The sequence below is a fragment of the Orbicella franksi genome, chromosome 12, assembly GCF_964199315.1.
Source record: "Orbicella franksi chromosome 12, jaOrbFran1.1, whole genome shotgun sequence".
Taxonomy (NCBI): domain Eukaryota; kingdom Metazoa; phylum Cnidaria; class Anthozoa; order Scleractinia; family Merulinidae; genus Orbicella; species Orbicella franksi.
This window is the reverse complement of record NC_138156.1, coordinates 19,837,146-19,855,864: the sequence shown is the minus strand read 5'-3', so window position 1 is coordinate 19,855,864 and position 18,719 is coordinate 19,837,146. Positions and strand designations below refer to the sequence as shown.

The following is an 18,719-nucleotide window of genomic DNA, read 5'->3' as shown; positions in this document are numbered from 1 at the left end:
AGGCAAAAAGATTTTTAAAATGTAAATAAATATATCTAAGCGTTCATAAATTCCATTTGCACTCCAAGCAAACTTCGTTTAAATAACAAGAAAGAACGTCAACTAAGGTTGAACTTAAGACTCGAATTATCTACACAAGTTCTCGTGCTCGTAAAATATCATTTTATTAAACGTTGAATTCATATTTCAAGTTGTTATTTCATCTTGTTGTCTTTTGTTTCTTTTTCGACTGTGCCTCGTCGTAAGCCTTTCTTTTAGTCTCGAGTTTTCGTACCTAAAGAGAAACAAAAAAAAATTGAAGCTTAACGCACTGCTACACGAGAAATAAAAATGTTTAGGCAGTGTCCAAAACACCTGTTGCAAAGCAAGTTGCACGAAATATAGTGTACTATAACAGCAAGCACATTTCGTACACTGTTTAACCCTTTGAATACCAAACTTACGCCAAAAAATACCGTTTTTAACCGTTTAGTCAGGTTTTTTAGCTGCCATGACGCTAAATAAGTTTTGCTAAGAAAGCTTTTTTTTTTACTAAAAGGAGAGATTTTTCGAGGATTAGGTACAAAATTGAGCAAAATTTCAATTCCGGGCATGCGCATAAGCCAAAATTAGGACTTCCTTTTTTTTTGCCATTAACTGTTCTCAGTTTTGTTTGTTGCCCCTTTCCTTTCTGTTTTTCTCGGCCCTTTTACACTGGCTACCTTTTGCGTTGTATGTTCTTTCTGGCTGCCGTGAAAAGTTGGATGTTAATTACGGTCAAAGCCTAGAAATGGACCTTGATCAATCATAGGCGTAGTGGACCATTTTACCACCGTTTTTGCACCAAAACTGATAACCTTGTTTTTGGATTTGCGACGTCGGAATGTCGTCGATATCTAAACCTGACCATTGTGCGGAAAGGCCTAGCCTAACACTACTATCTGCTTCTCAAGAATATCTAATGACATTTAAATTGATGACGTCACAAGTGGTACAAAGAGCACGACCATTAATTACGCATATCTACGTAGTTGGTATTCAAAGGGTTAACCTAGTATAATTTGTTCTGCGATGATCTGTGTTACAGTGCTGGGTGAAATAAAGCTATTTCACTCGAGATGGTGTCTTCACGGAGTTTTATTAAGTGTCTTTGGGCGCTTTCAATTTTACCAGATTAACCAGCCTGACTTTTTTGATCGAACCACGCCAAGCAAGAGAAATGGCTTTCACCATTTTCTGCTCCTTTCCCTAATCTCCTAAAAAAAAGGTAAAGTCTGCTTACGAGCCAAGTGGCCCATCATGCCGGAGCTTATCCCGGTTTCTGTAGCATGAAGCGACTAGGAGTATTTCTACGATCGATCCGGAGACGAGCGCACTAACCATGAGGTCACCGCGCCTCCCTTTCCCTAATCTCCTACCGAAAAGAAAATTTAATGAAGAGAAGTAGGGCAACGAACCGGTTTCTCAAAATGGAACGGCAAATTTCCGACTGACTGGTTGGATCAGTCAAACTGGAGTACCTTGAAAGGTGCTCCTTGTTTGCCGGAAATTTTTTTGGCGGACCAAACGACTTCATTTGATCTCCAATATTAGCGGCTTTCCGCGTATACGCATGTTGTTATGCTAATGCGCTAGTGAAACTGAACGCCTGAAACATGCTGCTTTCCATATAAGACTTCTACTGTATGACCTGTATAACCTGGGTATAACAATATTGTTGCATAGCTGGTCATGCAGCCGCGGCATAAAAGTGATTTTCCCCTATGCTTTTTTGTAGGTTATAAACTACAATAAATCAGATATCGTGATATTGTTTAAATAAAAAAACACAAAGCAAACCAGAAAAGTAGTCTACCTCTGATCTCTTTTTCTTCTTGGAATGCATAATACGGTCGTATAGCCGTTTGTCTTTCTTTTTCATGGCCATTATCGCCAAGTTCTTTTCCTCTTTACTTAGTTCTTCACCTGGCGTCCCTGAGAAAAAAATAAAAATAAAATCAGTACGTGTAGCCTGAGTTCAAACCTTTCCTTTCGACATAAAATTTCGTCATTTTTTTCATCAACTGACCGACCTCTATTCCGGCTAATGAACACTCACGCTGTTATTTTTGAAAAGACGGTAAGTGTGGTGTATACCAGCAACTGAAGGCAACATAGAGATAAGCTTAAAGGAATGGAAATAAATAAAAAAATGACCAGAGGGAATCGTCTATCTGGTCTCTTTTTCTCTTCTCCGATGCGAACTCACTACTGTTATCGTTTTCCTGATTTTTTTCGCTTTTCACACTGTTTCCGTTTATTAAACAATAGTGTATCCATCCTCCACAAGTAGATGCTGAATTGAATCAAGCTTCAACCATGGACAAATTGTGTTGGAAAAATCGCAAAAACAAAAAATTAGGACCATAATACCTTCGGAATAAGTGTCAGCACCCCCATTTCCCCTTTCAATGATGGAAAATGGTAAAATGCAAACATGTGTTAGATGAACGTTTTTCGTTAACATTGCACAGGGGTGGAGAGGGGCACAATGTGTATACAATGACGTTCTCCAACCCTTGTGACCAAGGTTGTAGTTACGTTATCTCTAATCTGGTGTTTAGCGATGGACAGAGAAACCCCTGATGACTTTCTCACCTTCCTCCTCCTCTTCCTCCTCCTCTATCTCGCTGTCTCTTCCTGCCTGTTTCTGTTCTTCCAGCATGGCTTGTCTCTCGGGAGGAACATAGTCCCCTTCTTCCTCTTGAACAAACGGTGACAGGTGCGGAGGAAGCTCAACCCCTGGGAAGTAATCTTCGACAGGGAGGAGCTTGCGGTGATTCACACAGTCGAACACCCACTGGGGCTGGATGTAATACCTGTAGGATATCAAAATTTGCGGGAAAGCTTGAACAGAATCCCCCTTAAATTTACATCTACATGAGTTAGATCAGTGAAAAGTCTTAAGACATCACACCAACTATAGCGAAATTGTTTTTACAAAAAATAAAAACGATTCGTAAAAATAACTATTTAAAATAAGGCATCTAAAATAATAAAATAACATAGCTTTAGCTTATGAAACGCTGACACATTGGATTTAAAAGAGTCTAGAAAATTTCAAGTTACTATCTCTTCTAGGAGGCAGTTCCCAACAAAGTATATTTTTTGGAAACATTTTTGCAAAATTTCGAAGGACTCTCTGAGCCAAACTTACAAACATTGTTACTACGTTTTTACGTTGCTGGCTCATTCATTGTCACTTCCATAATTCCTATCATCTGTAGAGTAATGTTCTATGTTTCACGCAAGCTCACCATGTAGTTTTTAACTCTTTAACTCTGCAAATTTTCCTTCAGGGGAACTGGCCATCTTCATACATTTTTTTGGCCAACTTGATCTTTAGTTCTCAAACTCATTAATAATTCATCAAGTTAAAACAAAGGAAACCACAACCTTGAAGGAGGTTTGGATACCCGGTCTTAATTAGCATAGAAAATTTTGACGATTTTACTTCTCCGTTCACTCCTTAGTTTTTGTTTCGATTGAGAAGATATATCAAACACTCGAGACAGTGTTTCATTGGCTATCCAAACACCTCCAATTTCGTGAAAAATACTTATGGTGTTTGGATATCATGATGAAACACTGTCTCTTGTATTTGATATATTGCATGAAGGGCAGATATCAATTTCAGTTCAACCTGGTCTCTTCTAAACATGTTCAGTTTTGACCGTTTCTTTTGACTTTTTCCTCGAGTTTTGAAAGCCAGCTACAAGTTTGCCTCAAATGTAAAACCAGTTCATTTCTCATAGAATCGAGGTACATTGCGTGTCAAAAGCCGCTGATCCATTACTTACCTGGATAGATATCTGTGTCCCTGAGCTGGTCTGTCTACTATCTGATGAGTTATTGATTCACTGCTTTCATCAAAAGTAGCTCCTATCGCATCAGTACTGTGCCAAGAAACTTCACCTCCAAAACACCTGACAACAACAAAAGAGCGTTTAACAGCGTCAGCTAGGAAGGGGAGTGGAAGACAGGAGTTTCAATAAGGGTGGGGCACCGGGCAAATTGATGAACTGTGAGGACAATTTCTCCCGGCTAGTTTGACCATCTAGAAGGAAGTTTTTCTTGAAGCTCAGTTCAAAAAGTTTTGCCCTCCTGTAAAAACCAGTTGCCTTCCTGCTGAGAACGTTACTGAAACCCCTGGCGAGGGGGAGGGGGGGGGGGAGGAGTGTTAAACCAGTATACTTTAAAAATAAACACTACATTGTGCCATTTTTGATAATGCCCACACAACCCCACAAAGAGTTTTCTTGGTTTGAGCCCCCCCTTCCCCCCTGGCTATAGAAATTCCAGTTTATCTTCATCCTTTCCTTAAAAGTTTTGGCTTTTCAGAACCCCCACCCCTTGTAATCTTCTAACTACCTTCCACAAGATGCGTAAGAATATTACTTGAAACCACACAAAAATGTAATGCAAATTTAATGTCAAACACCGGGAGTGCTTGCACAATCACCTGAGCCAGAGGCTCATGATAAAGTGCTTGACAATAATCAGGATCAAATTGGAACTTGGAAATGTTGGTTTTTGAGGAGAGGGGAAAACCGGAGTACCCGGAGAAAAACCTCTCGGGGCTAGGAAGGGAACCAACAACAAACTCAACCCACATGACCCCGGGTAGAGCTGGGAATCAAACCCGGGACACATTGGTGGGAGGCGAGCACCCTCACCACTGCGCCAACCCTGCTCACAAATTAGAAACAGCCTGAGGAAACTGCATACCTGATGACAAATACAAGAATCTCTCTTGGAACCTCTCTGGAAAGAAACACCTTGCAATCTGAAAATAAGTTTTTTAGTTTTTCTGTTTCTTGAAACTCTTTCCTGCTAGCTTCCTGTGCTTTGGCATCTTCACTCTGTTGAAAAAAAAAACAGTTCACATTAAAAAAAAATATGGTTTAAGTTTACTTAGTAAGTGTACACTATATGAACAGCTACAAAATATTTGTGTAAAAACAGTTGCTGATAATATTGAAGTCACAAGATTTTCAATATGGTTAGGGCATGGAAAAATACTGTTCTTCTTCATGGTGATGAAAAGAGCAAAAAGTAAAAGCTTTTGACATACAATTCACCGCTTTAGAAATTAGAAGAAATCTGGAGTGATTCGTATCTTACACTGGCTCATGGATATGGTAGCCTCTTACACAGATACTCTTTGGGTTTGGTATGCAATCTTTCCTCTCCCTTTCATTGGGGCAGAGTGCTTGACAAGTCACTAGAACATGATCGTATCCACATGGATATGTTACCTGGATCATTTCTGAAAACTACATGGCTTGCCATCTTTTGTTTTCTCCCTAGTAATGGTCTCGCAAGTAACCGTGAAATGAGACTCACCCCAGATTTCTTCCTGTTTCTAACGTTGCATATGACCTTTAACATTGTATTTCATAACAAAGAATTACATGTAACTTGTAACTTACATCAGGATCAACAGGAAAGTCATCCACTGCTACTTCATCTTCCTGTACTGTTGGCAAGAAATAGACAATTTTCATGTTAGCATTTCCTTTCATTCTGTGAACTTACAATACAAGTATGTCAGCATGCTTACCTGTGACTGCTAAGTTTTGATTTAGAGCAGAGAGCACCTGCAGAGTTAAACACAAGAAAAAACATATTCATATGACAATGTTATAGTTATCAAGGAACCAGGCATGATACATGTAACTTGAGAAGGCACATGGCAAGAGTGCGAGGGTCTGCACTGGGGAATATGGACCCAAGGTTGTGGCAGTATGGATCAAGTGTAGCAAGGTCAGTACAAAAATGACCAAGGGGCATTATTCCTCAGTGTTGCTTGACTAGACTCACCTTGATATATAATAGCGGAGCCCCACACTCATATAGGAAAGAAAAGGAAACCCATGAGTTGATTTTCTCATGGTTATCATGGCTAGCGGTATTTTTTGTGGGCGTGTACGCACAACAGCGATTGCGATGACAGAGTCACATGACATGGCGGCAAATAATGAGTTGACAGAGACATGCAGCTTTGGTTTACCGTGTAGTTCTTTGATATTGGACATCCATGTTATGATCAATGGACGCCTGTCAAAACAAGGTATCCGCCGACCAGTATCACGTGACCATATCGCCGGCTCAAGTTTACAGCTCATCAAGGTCACATGTTTCTTTGAAGTTGACCGCTGACCAAGTGCTGGTTTTCAATTGGATCATGGGGTCATATCAGGTTAACTTGTTGAAAACAGGGTAGGATTGTTCAGAAGCCGGTTAACGTTAACCCAGGATTAAAAGTTAACTGAGTTATAACTTTTTCTTCTATACAAATGTTTTTTGCTGCTTCATATTGTGTATATGGTGATTATTAAAACTCAAAACAGAAGGCCAAACAATATACAGAAAACCTCTTAGCAAAGTTACAAAACTCAAATCAAAATTCTACCTTTTCCTGGGTTAGCTTATTCAGGCTCTGAACAACCTGTCCCAGGAGCTATGCTTTTAGGCTGGCCTAAATCTATATATTAAAATAATATCAATAATGCCTTCCCAGTTCTTACAGGGACATAACTGGCTTAATGCCAATCCAGACCTTTTTCTAAGTCAGTATATTGAATGTTTCCTGTACAATTACACCTAACCTCATCTTCCAATTCTGACTCTTCACAATAGCCTGCACTGTTTGCATTATTGCATTCACCAGCAAGCTGCAAATCAGGAAAACAGGATATAAAACAAGTGTTCTGGCTCTGCAAAGCAGTGGGAGTACAGTAGTATGAGGATAACAGCAGTGATACAAACAATTGATGTAATTAACTTAACTGTGGGATTCATCAAATACAGGGTTGCCATCCACTAGAACAAAAATAATCCCTGACTTTTCACTGACTGTAAAGCAATTTTCACTGACCCTGCGGGATGACTTTACTGGCCATCAATCAACAAAAATAAGGATGGCTCAGAAAATTTTTGAAACAAAATTGCCTTATCTATACAAAAACATTTTATTAATAAAATAATTTGCGGCAACCTTAAGATCAACTTTCCTGACTTTTCACTGACTTTGAACAGGGATTTAGAAATTCCCCGACCTGATACAAAATTCCCTGACTTTTCCCTGACTTTGAATAAAATCTAATTTTCTCTGACTTTTCCCTGACCGTGGCAACCCCGGAATAATTTACTATTTTGACACCCACTATTCATTTACCTACATGTACTCACCTTTGGGGGGTAGTGTAAGTTCAACATGTTGAACAATTTGAAATTCACAAAGCCTATCATGGTGGTGTAGAACTCCACAAAAGTAAGCATCACTCGAAAGTCAACATCAGATGGTGGCTGTGAGAAAATTATGGAAACAAATTATTTCACTTTGCCCAAGGATTTTCAACTTGGAACTACTAGAAAAGTTATGAAACTGTTTTTTGGACCAGTACCCAAGGGTTTCATTGACATTTTCAGCAAAATGACAACCCGTTTTCACAGGTTAGCAAAACTTTTTTGACTGATTTTCCTCGCAAGAAGAGCTTTCCTCTAGATGGTCAAACCAGGCAGGCAAAATCATCCTCACAGCCAGTCAATTTGCATGGTTCCCAGCTCTTAATGAGACCCCTGCTAATGCCCACCAATAATGTAGATATTTTTCCATGCCTCAAATCTTAGTTGCAACCCTGGTCAGGTTTTCTAATAAAAAATAAGCTACAAAGTGGAACAGGACAGGGACAAGCAATGGTCATACCTCTTGACAAAACTGGTATGGTACAATCCATGTCACAGGTTGCTCTTGAATTTCAGCTTGAAAATACACTCCTTTTATTGAAAGAAAAACCTAGCGACAAGACAAAAATGTGGACATAACATGAATGAAAGCAATTTCTACTGACAATGATATGACTGTTGTTGAGTAATTCCATACAAAAGTAAGTACACTTGCTATTTCATAGAAGTGTTTAATTTTTTCAGTTAGATGGCTAGTTAGATAATGTAAAGTGTGAAAGGCTGACAAAAAAATAGACTTAGAACAGATCAAGAATGAAAGGCACATGTATACGTAATCTTAGGGGTGACAAAAAGTCATTCAAAATTTATGACTGTGTCTAACATGGAGGTCTCATCATCGCAATTTTTTTCTTCTCAGTCTCAATTTCTTTTGAAATGCTAAGAGAATCTTGCACTGACAGAAAATACATTTGACTCGTGAAGTCTGAAATTTACCACTTCCACTCCTAACCCTGGAAATCACATACTAAATTATTGCGATAATTATTTTCTAAGATGAACGTGCCCAAAAATGTAATACTGTTACCAAAGCTGTTTACTGATATTACCATTGAACATTTCAAAATCAAGTTCAATATACCTTTCTTAGTGACTTTGAAGCGATTATATAGTGCTGAAATTCAACTGCAATTGAGAGAAACGAAAGGTTAATTAAGAATAAGACTACAACATAGCTATACATGCATGTACTTGTAAAAATAGTTAACACAAGGAGTCCTTTCATATAGACCTGTACAAGTCATGTAGAGTCACATGTACCAAGCCAGGTTGACCCTGGCAAACGTTATGTAATTGAAAGCACAGACAGATTCAGAGATTTTATATATTATTATCTGGTCAAAAATAATTGAGCTTGGACTCACAAGCAATCTGGCAGTAATAGGCCCTTTGCAGCTAAGCCATCACATGACCTACTTTTCATAAAATTATGGGCTATAACTTAACGAATGCCAGAAATGGAAAAAGCATGTCGAAAATATCAAAATGGCCAAGTTTGAGGCCCCCATCATCAGAGAATGAGATTTTATGATGGTCTGAATTTTTGAAAGAATAAGAAGACTTGTATGGGAAAATGTTGCTGGAGAGCAAGACCTTGCTCTCCAGCAACATTTTCCATACGAATCCTCTAAATTTTCCGAAAATTCAAACTATGGTATAAACTTACTCGTTTTTTCCTGGGGCCTCAAACTTGGCCTCTTTGGTATTTTCGATGCGCTCTTTCCATTTCTGGCATTCTTTAAGTTATAGCCGATAATACAAAAATTTTTTAGGAAAAATTTGGTCACGTGACCCCAGCTGCAAAGGGCCTATCACATCAACAGGACTCTAATTCTAACACACCAATGTTGCTTTCTAATGGACAGACTATCTTAAGCAATAATTCAAATTAGTTACAAACCTGACAATCTTTTACACTGTTTTACCACATCAGCCTGTGGAAAAAGCAAAACTAGTGAAGAAACGTTTTCAAGACGACATGACTGTTGTGTGTGTACATCCAGAAAAACGATTAAACAATAGCTAACCTGAATTTTATCGGTCTGTGGCATTGAGGAAAATAAGACAAGCATGGACAGAGCATCATCCAAGTCTCTAACAGCATCAATGAATGTTGGGTACCTGAAAATTACAAGTTCAAGTCGAAAAAACCTATAGCAACATTCATTGAGAGTGATTGTAGCCACCATTGTAAAGGTTAAAAATTTTCATTAGTACAACTGGATAACTGTCTTATTCATCAATATTTGAAAGATCTTTAATGGCAAGCTGTTTGCAATGCTACCTGCAATGAGGCAGTCCTTACCCACAAGGAGAAATAAGAAAACAACAAACTCAAGAGAGGAAAAAGACTCCTTTTGTTATCACTACTACGGTTCCATCTTGTTATCAGGGAAAGGACAGATACTGCCCTGTTTCATACAGTGTCGCCTCAATTTCTTAACAATTGATTCTAAACCTTTTGACAACTAAACCAAAACATACTTACCTCTCCTTAAGAATGTGATCAAGTTTGTAAATTGGTTTGTTGTCTTCTAGTCTTTGAGCAGTGTCTGGTTCTTCTTTGGCGATAGCTTTCTTTAGCTTTCTAAGAAACACCTTGAACTCTCTAAACTTGTTAAGAACTGGCTCATGTGCAAGGTACTGAATGTCCTTGATATAGTAATAAGTCTTGTTTGCTGTACTTCCTTTGTTGACTTTCTTCTTGTTCTTTGGCTCCACAGGGTACACACCCTTCAAAATGCATAGTCGCCTAAAAAAATAACATATCATTTGTATATGAGACAACTAAATCTTAAAAATTTCAACACCATGTAGCATTAGCATTTTAAAAGTTGCCTGCTCCAGAGGTTACTTGAAATTATAAATGACTAGGCGGTTAGGGACCTTTTTTTAGGAAGGGGGGTATAAAAATTTGGGCTTAAATATTTTGCAACTGCTATTTATCTGTTTCATAAAAAGGACAGGGTTTAGTTTCTGTTGATTAAGGTGGGTCCTTCTTACCTACAAATTTGCCATGAATTTCTTTTAAGGATAAGCTTTTTGCACAGGTTTGTTAGATAAATGAAGAGTCCTCAAAAGTTTTAGATCACGGCCATATCTGACCAGTCATGTGACAAGAATAGAAAAATCCCTAAAACTTAAAAGGCATCTAAATCTGAAAATTTAAATCAGTATCAATAGATTAAAAACGTCCATGTGCTTATGCTATGTATGGGTTCTATGAAACTCACATCATCATAAAAGTCGTGTGGTAATAAACGCCTGCATTAACAGACTTTCTACAGTAGCTTTCCTCTTTTACCTGTAAACAGTAATTCCATACGTACAATTATAACGAAGGATAAGTTATTTCTTATTCATAAGATAAAATTATCGTAACTTCCTCTTTACTTCCAAGTTTTACGGATTTAAAATTCTAAAGCATGGTTTGGGACTGGCAGTAGTTACACACACAAAATCATATATTTTTTCAAAGCAAATGTTCCTTCATATAAAATTCAACATTCAGCACTGCAAAACACTCCAAAATAGCTTTCCTCTAAATATCACCTTCTACAATCCCTTAGCAACTGCTCTAAACCTGTAGTTAAAAAGGAACCCCTCAAAAAGCCCTATATCCTAAAAATTATCATCTAACTGCATTTAGGTGGATGTGTGGGGGGTGGGGGTTGGGGATAGGGATAGGGTGAGAAAATACAAATTTCAAAAGAACCTGCATAACGTTCAAAAGATGGTTTATTTTCAAATCACATAAACACGTTATCTAGGTTCGCAAAGTAAACTCAAGCTAAGTATCCAGGATCTTAAGCCGGTTTGAAGAAAGGGAATGCAATGGGCTAATTTCCCCTAGAACACCGCCTCTAAAATATCATGTACAGACAAAACATTTTAGGTGAAACTCAAGTCTTAAAGGATTTAAGTTATCAAGGAAAACCTCTAAGGCCCTTAAACAATCAGAGATATTCTAAGCTAAATAATCAAACATTCACCTGAAATCTGGCAAACTGAGCTGTAGTTTCTTTAGCGCTTGATTTCTTGAAATATAGTTGGTTGCCGCTCCACTTTCTCCCTATGGACAATTCAAAAAGTAGTTTTCCTTGTTACACGGTAGCAAAGTTTAAGAACAGACAGGAATAACCGTCAAAACAAACCCTTTTCTTCTGTCTTCCCATCGTGTTTTTCGTCGTAAAATGGCACCACGTGAAAATGTTGTGAAATGCGCGGCTTGCAAGGCTTTCTGGGTTTTCGCCTGGTCGATTCTGTCTTTCGCAAAAAAATGGCGGGCAGCAGCAAAAATGTTAGCGAAAAGTTCCTTTCTCCTGCATATTTTCAGGTCACACGTCCTAAAATCCCTTCAAAGAAAACGGATTCGGCTGCAACGAAGCTTTTACCCCCATCTGAATATAATGTAGTGAAAGATCAAGGTGATGAGAGTGCCAGAGCTTTGGCTGAAATCAACAAGTTGCAGAATGAAAACAAACAACTTCGACAGCAACTGGAGCGGTCGAAAGAGGAAGAACTGCGTCTCGAGGGCGAGATTCGAAAGACCAGGCTTATGGTGCAGAAAGGCCGAGTCGATGACGCACTGGATCTGAAACGAATGGCTGAACTTCAAGAGGAAAATCTTTCGCTGCAATCGGAGGTTAGAAAGCTCGGAGGTTTAACCGCTAAACTCAAAACAGAGCTTAAAGAGATGAAAAGTAACTTTGAAACAGACCTTGAAAGAAGCGAAGCCGAGCTAGAGAAGGCGAATTCGTTGATCAAGGAGCTCAAAACTGAATTGCGACAAAAGGAGGAAATGTTCGAGAGAGAAGTGGAGAGTTTGGAGAAACGCGCCAGAAAGCAAATGGCGATTGTCAAGAATTTAAAAGCTGAAGTTAAAAATGCAGAGGAGCAGGTGAAGATTGATAGGAGAGGTTTTGAAGATGTGCTCGGCAAAAATGAATATGACAAGTATGAGCAAATCAAAGCATTGCAGAAAAGTTTAAATGCCTGTGAAGCAAAGTATTTAACAGAGTTACAAGAAATGAGTGATGAGCTCTCAAGAAGAGAACAGATTCACGTAGAGACAAAAAACAAACTGAATGCTGCAGAAGAAGAACTAAAGATTTTTAAAGAGGAACTGAAAGCAAAAGAAAGAGAGTATTCAACAAACATAACCAATTATCAAGAAAAAATTCAAGCAAGTCAATCAGATTTTGACAAAACTTTTAAAGAACTAAGCTGTAAGATAGAAGAGCAGACAATTTCATATCAAAGAGAAGTCCAGAATCTAACAGGTGAGATAATCAACCAAGCAATTCAAAGCAGCAAGTCTGACTGCCTATGCCACTAGTAAATCATCATCATTGCCAAAATCTCAGGGAAAAATAATTGGGCAAATGGAAAATTAAACAAATAAATTTGTGTGAACAGAGCTTTTGAACGTCAAGCTTAAGTGCTAAACACATTGTTTGTTTACACTAGTTTTGGCCTACCTTATTAATCTTCTTTTACCAAGTTCCGTCCTTAGTTTTTCTGAGGATGAGACCCGAGTCACAACTTGAGTCCATGTGTTACTAACAGAGATTGGGCCTCCCCTTCACAACCCACTCAAAAGATACAGATCTGATAAAAAAATCATTTCTGATATGGCAATAACTTATTTTTAAAACTCAAAAATGACCTTTATCAAGAATTTTATGGCCCCCTCTGCCTCCCTTCCCCTACACCCCTCTCCCAAGTAAAAAGGTAAGCACAGATTATATACCTTACACTGCCATATTTCACCTACCCTTCATTTCGTTTATATTGACCCACCACTGACCATTCCTAGGAAAGCTTGAGAGGAAAGAAGAAGAACTTAAGGCTCAGAACTCAGTTGTTGACCAACTTAGAGCTTACATCGGAGAGAACCTGCCAAACACACAGATGGAGAAACTTCAAAAAGAGAACGAAGACGCAAAGCAAAACATCACTAGCTTGTTACAGGAAAATGAGCATTTAAGATCTACGGTAGAACTTCTCAATGTGAGACTATCATCCATGAATGAAATTCTTTCCATTCAAGAGACAGAATTAGTTAAGTTTCAAACTAAATTCACCAAGGGTGACAGCAGTCAAGGAGACAGTTTGCTTACAAAGTGGAGAGAGAAGGTGTTTGCCTTGTTAGTTCAATTAAAATCACAAGAGATCACCTGTGAGAAGGAAGAAAGAAATGAGAGGGCTCAGGTGAGTGTGGCATATTATTTGTAGCAATTTTGTATGAGCTAAAATTTTTCAAACCAGTGTGATTTGTAAACTGAAGCAAATGAAGATAACAATACAATTGCAAACTGGTTTGAGAAAAATCAAAGCAAACGCAAATTTAGGCCACTGCATGAATAAATTTCAACAAACAAGCTAAACCCTTTCACTTGTACCCCACTGAGATCTGGTCATGGTTTCTGATTGAAAATTAAATTCTCCCTAGGAGAAACCTTTACCTTAAATGAAGTCCAGTGACAAGAATTTTGATGTGAACTGTTGACATCAAAACATATGATATTTTTAGGTGAAACAATTGAGTAAAGAGCTGGAGGAATCAAAGAGAGAAGCAGCCATGTTGACACATCTCTTAGCTGACAAAAAAGCGGAACAGCAAATTGAAGTTAACAGGAGCCTATCTTTGGAAAGGCAGCTGGAAAAGTGTCAGCAAAATGAGAAAAGGCTGAAGTCCCTTGTTGCAAATTATCAATTGACTGTGTGTAATCTTCAAGAGGTTGCTCAGACAACAGAATCTTTCATGGAAAACGTTGGTTCAGAGATGGATGAAGCGTTTAGGAAACTTGCTGTATTTACTCAACGTGTTAGTTTTGCATCTGGACGAGTGAAATTTCTTCAAGGTCAGTATATTTGAACTGTATATGTTATGTTCTAAAAATCAGATTTTTCTTTCTTGTAGTCAGGTAAGGTGCTGATTTCATAGAAGTTTATCATCATCAAATGAAATAAATAAATAAATGAATAAAGAAAACAAATAAAATGAAATAAATTTCATACTGTACACTAAAATTCTCTTTATTCTTGTGTGATGTCTAGGATTAATAACTCATCGCAAGATACAGTTGAGAAATGAACTGTCTGAAGCAGCTACCAAAGGTGCTGAAAATATGCAAACAACGTCTGATGGTATGTACAAAACAACCTATAATAACACTATTAACTTATTATTAATAATTAAATAAGTTATTTGACTCTCCCAGAGATTATAATCATGTAAGGCACTAAAAAAACAACAAGATACAAGTACAGAAACCAGCAGCATGGCGGTAGATTTCATTGTCTGACAATTTAAAATGGGATGAATGTACAAAGCTCCTCTGTTGACAAAATATTGACGTCAGCAAAGTGTGTCCAGTTGACTGGCAAAAACAAAGATTTCATTTGAACAAGTTAAATCTCTCATTTCTTAATAGCACTTGTCTGAAGGGCAAGTAATTTTTCCAATTTTCTTTCTCTCTTTTGAATATCCTACAATAACCTTTTACATTTCAGGGAACATTGCTGGTGAGCCAGAGGCTGGTTTGTCACATGAACAGCTAGCATCAGAAGTCAAACAGCTAACAAGAGAAAGGGACCATTTGTTAGAACAGGCCAGGAAGGATTCCAAGACTTTAGAAAGGAAAGAGATAGTAATCAAAGCTCAGTATGAAGAGCAGTTAAAAGAGTCTACAAACAAAATATCACAGGTGAACATATTTTCTAACAATATCCATTAAAATATCTCTAAATTTGTCAAGAAAAAAAAAGACATCCATGAGTTGAATCAAAATTATTTATCTATTCTCTGGGATTCTCTGGGATGTCAGAGTTCTTTTTGTAACTTTCCATAGTGAACCTGTTGCTAAAACTGGTAACCTGTGCTTAAACTACATTTAGTAAGCTCAGTGAACCTGTGGTAATAATGATGACTGGGGCTGTTTCTTAACCTGGTGAACCTGTGGTCAAATTGGGTTAACCTCTGGTTAAATAGTATCAACCTGTGGCCAAGATAGGTGAACCCATTCTTACATTTCAAGCTTGTTAGTCAACTTTCAACTTTATTTTCTTGTAATCAGACTAAGGTATTTATTATTTGCACATTTTCCTGCCTTTAGGTAACAAATTAGCACTTGAGTACTCAAGGAAATCAAGTGAAGTAAACCCCATAAATGATTGCACCTTTAAACTACATGTACAATTGTACTGTACACCACTCACCCAACAACTTTTTCATAGCTAGAGTCGCTCTTGAAGGATGAACAAGAAAGAAGTGCTATCCTTAGTGACAAGTTAGAGACTGCTGAAGTTGAATTATCTGAGAGATTGGAGACTATTGAAGCACTTAAAACTGAAATGGCTAAACATAAGGATGTGGCTGAAAAAAGTAAGCACGTGGATTTATGTGTGAGCTAATGAAGTCGGTCCCAAAACCCAACGAGCAAGTGACATTTCTTAGGAAAACTTTTCAGGAAATTCAAATTTCAGAAGCACTTGTATCTTAAGATGAAATTTTGGGGGCTAGTGAGATTGAGTTTCAGACTGGAGCATCATAGTTAGAGCTTGCTTAAAGGGCAAACCTGGAAATTGAGCTTCTTTGCACACTGCTAGGTTGTCCCAACAATTTTCAGATACAGCTGTGATAGCAATCCCATTTCCCACTCAGATAATTAACTGCAAAACAAATTACTTTTCATTTGTCCTAAAAAAGCATTGGTGAGGGTGTCCCTTTGATCAAACAAAACCTCCAGTGAACTGTAACTGCACTCACAAATGTATGGCAGCTAAGACCTTCAACGTAACTTAACTAAAAATTAGATCAACTAATATACATAACATTTATTTATTGTTAACACCCTTATCAATTTAACAAGAAATGAATTTCTTGTACTCCTCCAGAAAATCAGATACATACTCCATTTTATTTTGAAGTCAAAAAGAACAAAATATCCCTTTCTTTAGCTTTAGATAAAGTCTTGCAAGAAGAGCAAGCAAGATACACTGAAGAATTTGCAAAACTTGAGAGGCAATTTAATGACATTCGCCGTGAACACACCAAAGCAGTTGTGGCCCTCAGACAAGCAGAAAGACAAGTTGAGCGGGAAAAGGAGAAATCAGCAGAGCAACTGTCTCTTCAACAGAAAGAGTATGAAATGAAATTAGAGAAAAGTCAGTCACAACTGCGACACTTGGAGAAGGAAAGGAACATGCTCATGGCTACAGTTCGGCAAGAGGGTTTCAACGTTCGAAGACTAAGGCCAAAGGAACTTTCAGGTAAGTTAGCCAGGATATATACTTCTAATCTTACTTTTAGCCATTTTTTTGTGGTTGCTTTCACACAAGAAAGGCAGTGAACAACCAGAGAGGAAAATTTAAATTCTGGCTAATATACTTCTGGGTATGTGCATTTTTTTGGGCATATGTTTGCTATGTTTTTAAACCAACAATTTCAAAAGTGAATAAATCTTATTAGTTTAGAGCAGAGCTCCAGCGGCCCAAAGGTTAGCCAAGCGGAGCCCCATACTCCTATAGGAAAGAAAAGGAAACCCATGAATTGATTTTCTCAGTTATCATGGCTGTCGGTATTGCTATGGGCACGTTCAGATGACAGCGACGATGATGGAGTTGTGCAACATGGCAGCCATACTCCAGCTAATAGATTGACAGAGACATGCCACCTTGGTTTATAGCATCCTTTGACACTGGACATCCATGTTATGGTTAATTGACACCTGTCAAAACAAGGTATCCACTGATCAGTATCACGTGACTGATATCACGTGACCATATAATGGGCTCAAGGTTAGAGCTCATCAAGGTCACGTTTTTTTTTTTTTGAAGTTGACTGTTGACCAAGTGCTGGTTTTCAATTGGATTGCAGACTCATGTCAGGTTAACTTGTTGTAATCAGGGCCAGGTTGTTCAGAGGCCAGTTAAAGCAAACCCAGGAATAAAAGTTACCATATTTATTGGCCTATAAGCTGAGGCCCTAAACTTTTGGCCATCAGAACCTGTCAGAAAATTATGAAAAAGAAACCCAAAACATCTAGCTATAAGCCAAGATCGAATATTTGTTTTCTACATGGACTGTTAAGTGAATAAACATACGAGCAAACTGTGAATCAAAAGAAGGATCCCTCTCAGGAAACACACTGTAAAATGAATGTTCATTTATTCATACATTCAGGAAAACACATTTAATGTTATTGGTCACTTAATTGAAAATAACTACAAATCACAGGTAAGATGAATTTAATGTGATCTGAGTTGACATTTCAGGAGTTTATAAATAAAACTGTGTGCATGACAAAACATCACCTTAGTTCAGAATCCTGTCTCAAACTATCACACGCTCTTTCAAAGTTATCCATAATCGATCATCATGCCAAAAGCTTGTCATTCTTCATACAACTTGGCCTTCAAATTAAAAATTGTGGCTGAGGCAGAAGCTATGAGAACAACTCCGAGATCACTAGAGAATATGGGATCAGTGAGTCCATGGTTCGTCGCTGGTGAAAAGATCAAGCAAACCTCTTCAATGGTGAGCTGAAAATGTTAGCAAAATGAAAGACAATGTATAAATTATACTGAAGTATAAATTTTTCTTGAGTACAAATTTTTTTCACTGCTTTTGTTTTGTGTAGTTTGAGATTATTCAAACTCAAAACAGAAGGCCAAACAATATACAAAAAAAACTCACTGCATAATTACAAAACTCAAATCCAAATTCTCGTTTATCCTGGGTTAGCTTAATTGGGCTTTGAACAATGTGGCCCAGGAGCTCCGCTTCCAAACGTAGCTAAATCTCTATGTTATACATCAAAAGATTTGCCAAAACTGGTGAGCAATATTATTGAGACTTCTTTATGGCATCTGATTTAAACATTGATATGTTTTGGGGACTGTTAACAATACCAATTGTTACACACCAATTCTTCACCCACCCAGGTACCTGTAATTAGTACATGAATTCCTTACATGCTCCTGTACTTTTTTATAGACACTGGCAAAGAGGAAGAGAAAGAAAACAGAGACCAAATTCCTGTAGAAGATAAACGGCCAATAAAAACCAGTAGAAGCAAGGGTAAACAACACAAAGCAGAAAAATCTAGCATCCAACGTGATCCTAAAACTATCTCTTCCTCTGTTCAAAAGGGAAGACAGGAGATCCAGGCAGCAGATCATGGAGCTAATGAGGACATGAACCTGATGCAAATGACGTCTGTGTTGAAAGATCTACAATCACTATCAACTGCTCTACTAACTATGGACAAGGAGAGTGAGGACTCTCAACATTCAATATAACGTAGAGTCACTGGTTGTCTCTCTATTTGTGGCTGTGTGACCACCCTTGGAACCAGAATAAGAGTGGCCTCTTAGGGGAGGTGTCCAGTTATGAGAATCAGACATTCAATATTGAAATATTTAACAGACCAGCTCTAAGTAAA

The 18,719-nt window shown here is 37.9% G+C and overlaps 1 protein-coding gene and 1 pseudogene across 5 annotated transcripts; one reads left to right on the top strand and one right to left on the bottom strand.

Moving 5' to 3' along the window:
• Positions 1-15: 15 nt before the first annotated feature.
• On the bottom strand, positions 16-11,461 carry LOC145462551 (pescadillo homolog). Of its 4 annotated transcripts, none has more exons than XM_081446096.1 (16): positions 11,424-11,461; positions 11,262-11,341; positions 9,758-10,021; positions 9,297-9,390; positions 9,170-9,203; positions 8,351-8,394; positions 7,730-7,819; positions 7,213-7,329; positions 6,630-6,695; positions 5,582-5,618; positions 5,451-5,497; positions 4,747-4,880; positions 3,819-3,944; positions 2,617-2,837; positions 1,835-1,944; positions 17-274 (listed from the first exon to the last, which is right to left on the bottom strand). In XM_081446096.1, the coding sequence occupies exons 1-16, from the start codon at positions 11,442-11,444 to the stop codon at positions 200-202; spliced, it is 1,560 nt and encodes a 519-aa protein (XP_081302222.1). In that variant the 5' UTR covers positions 11,445-11,461; the 3' UTR covers positions 17-199. The 4 variants fall into 4 exon arrangements, with proteins under 4 accessions (XP_081302220.1, XP_081302222.1, XP_081302219.1 ...); XM_081446095.1 differs by having other exon boundaries at positions 20-274; positions 1,835-1,953; XM_081446094.1 differs by having other exon boundaries at positions 16-274; positions 9,170-9,390.
• LOC145462536 (uncharacterized) lies at positions 11,455-18,583 on the top strand (annotated as a pseudogene). The gene is made up of 8 exons (XR_014041215.1): positions 11,455-12,551; positions 13,088-13,482; positions 13,805-14,135; positions 14,332-14,421; positions 14,788-14,981; positions 15,511-15,658; positions 16,234-16,545; positions 18,272-18,583. The product of XR_014041215.1 is annotated as an uncharacterized LOC145462536 (transcript).
• Positions 18,584-18,719: the final 136 nt, after the last annotated feature.

Bases quoted from the DNA above. Each gene is read 5' to 3' on its own strand.
- LOC145462551 (XM_081446093.1), bottom strand. From the start codon at position 11,444: ATGGGAAGACAGAAGAAAAGG. The intron at 11,342-11,423 runs GTTTGTTTTGAC...AATTGTCCATAG, and splicing joins TGGGAAGACAGAAGAAAAGG to GGAGAAAGTGGAGCGGCAAC. The intron at 1,954-2,616 runs GTGAGAAAGTCA...TTTTTTTCTCAG, and splicing joins GGAGGAAGAGGAGGAGGAAG to GGACGCCAGGTGAAGAACTA.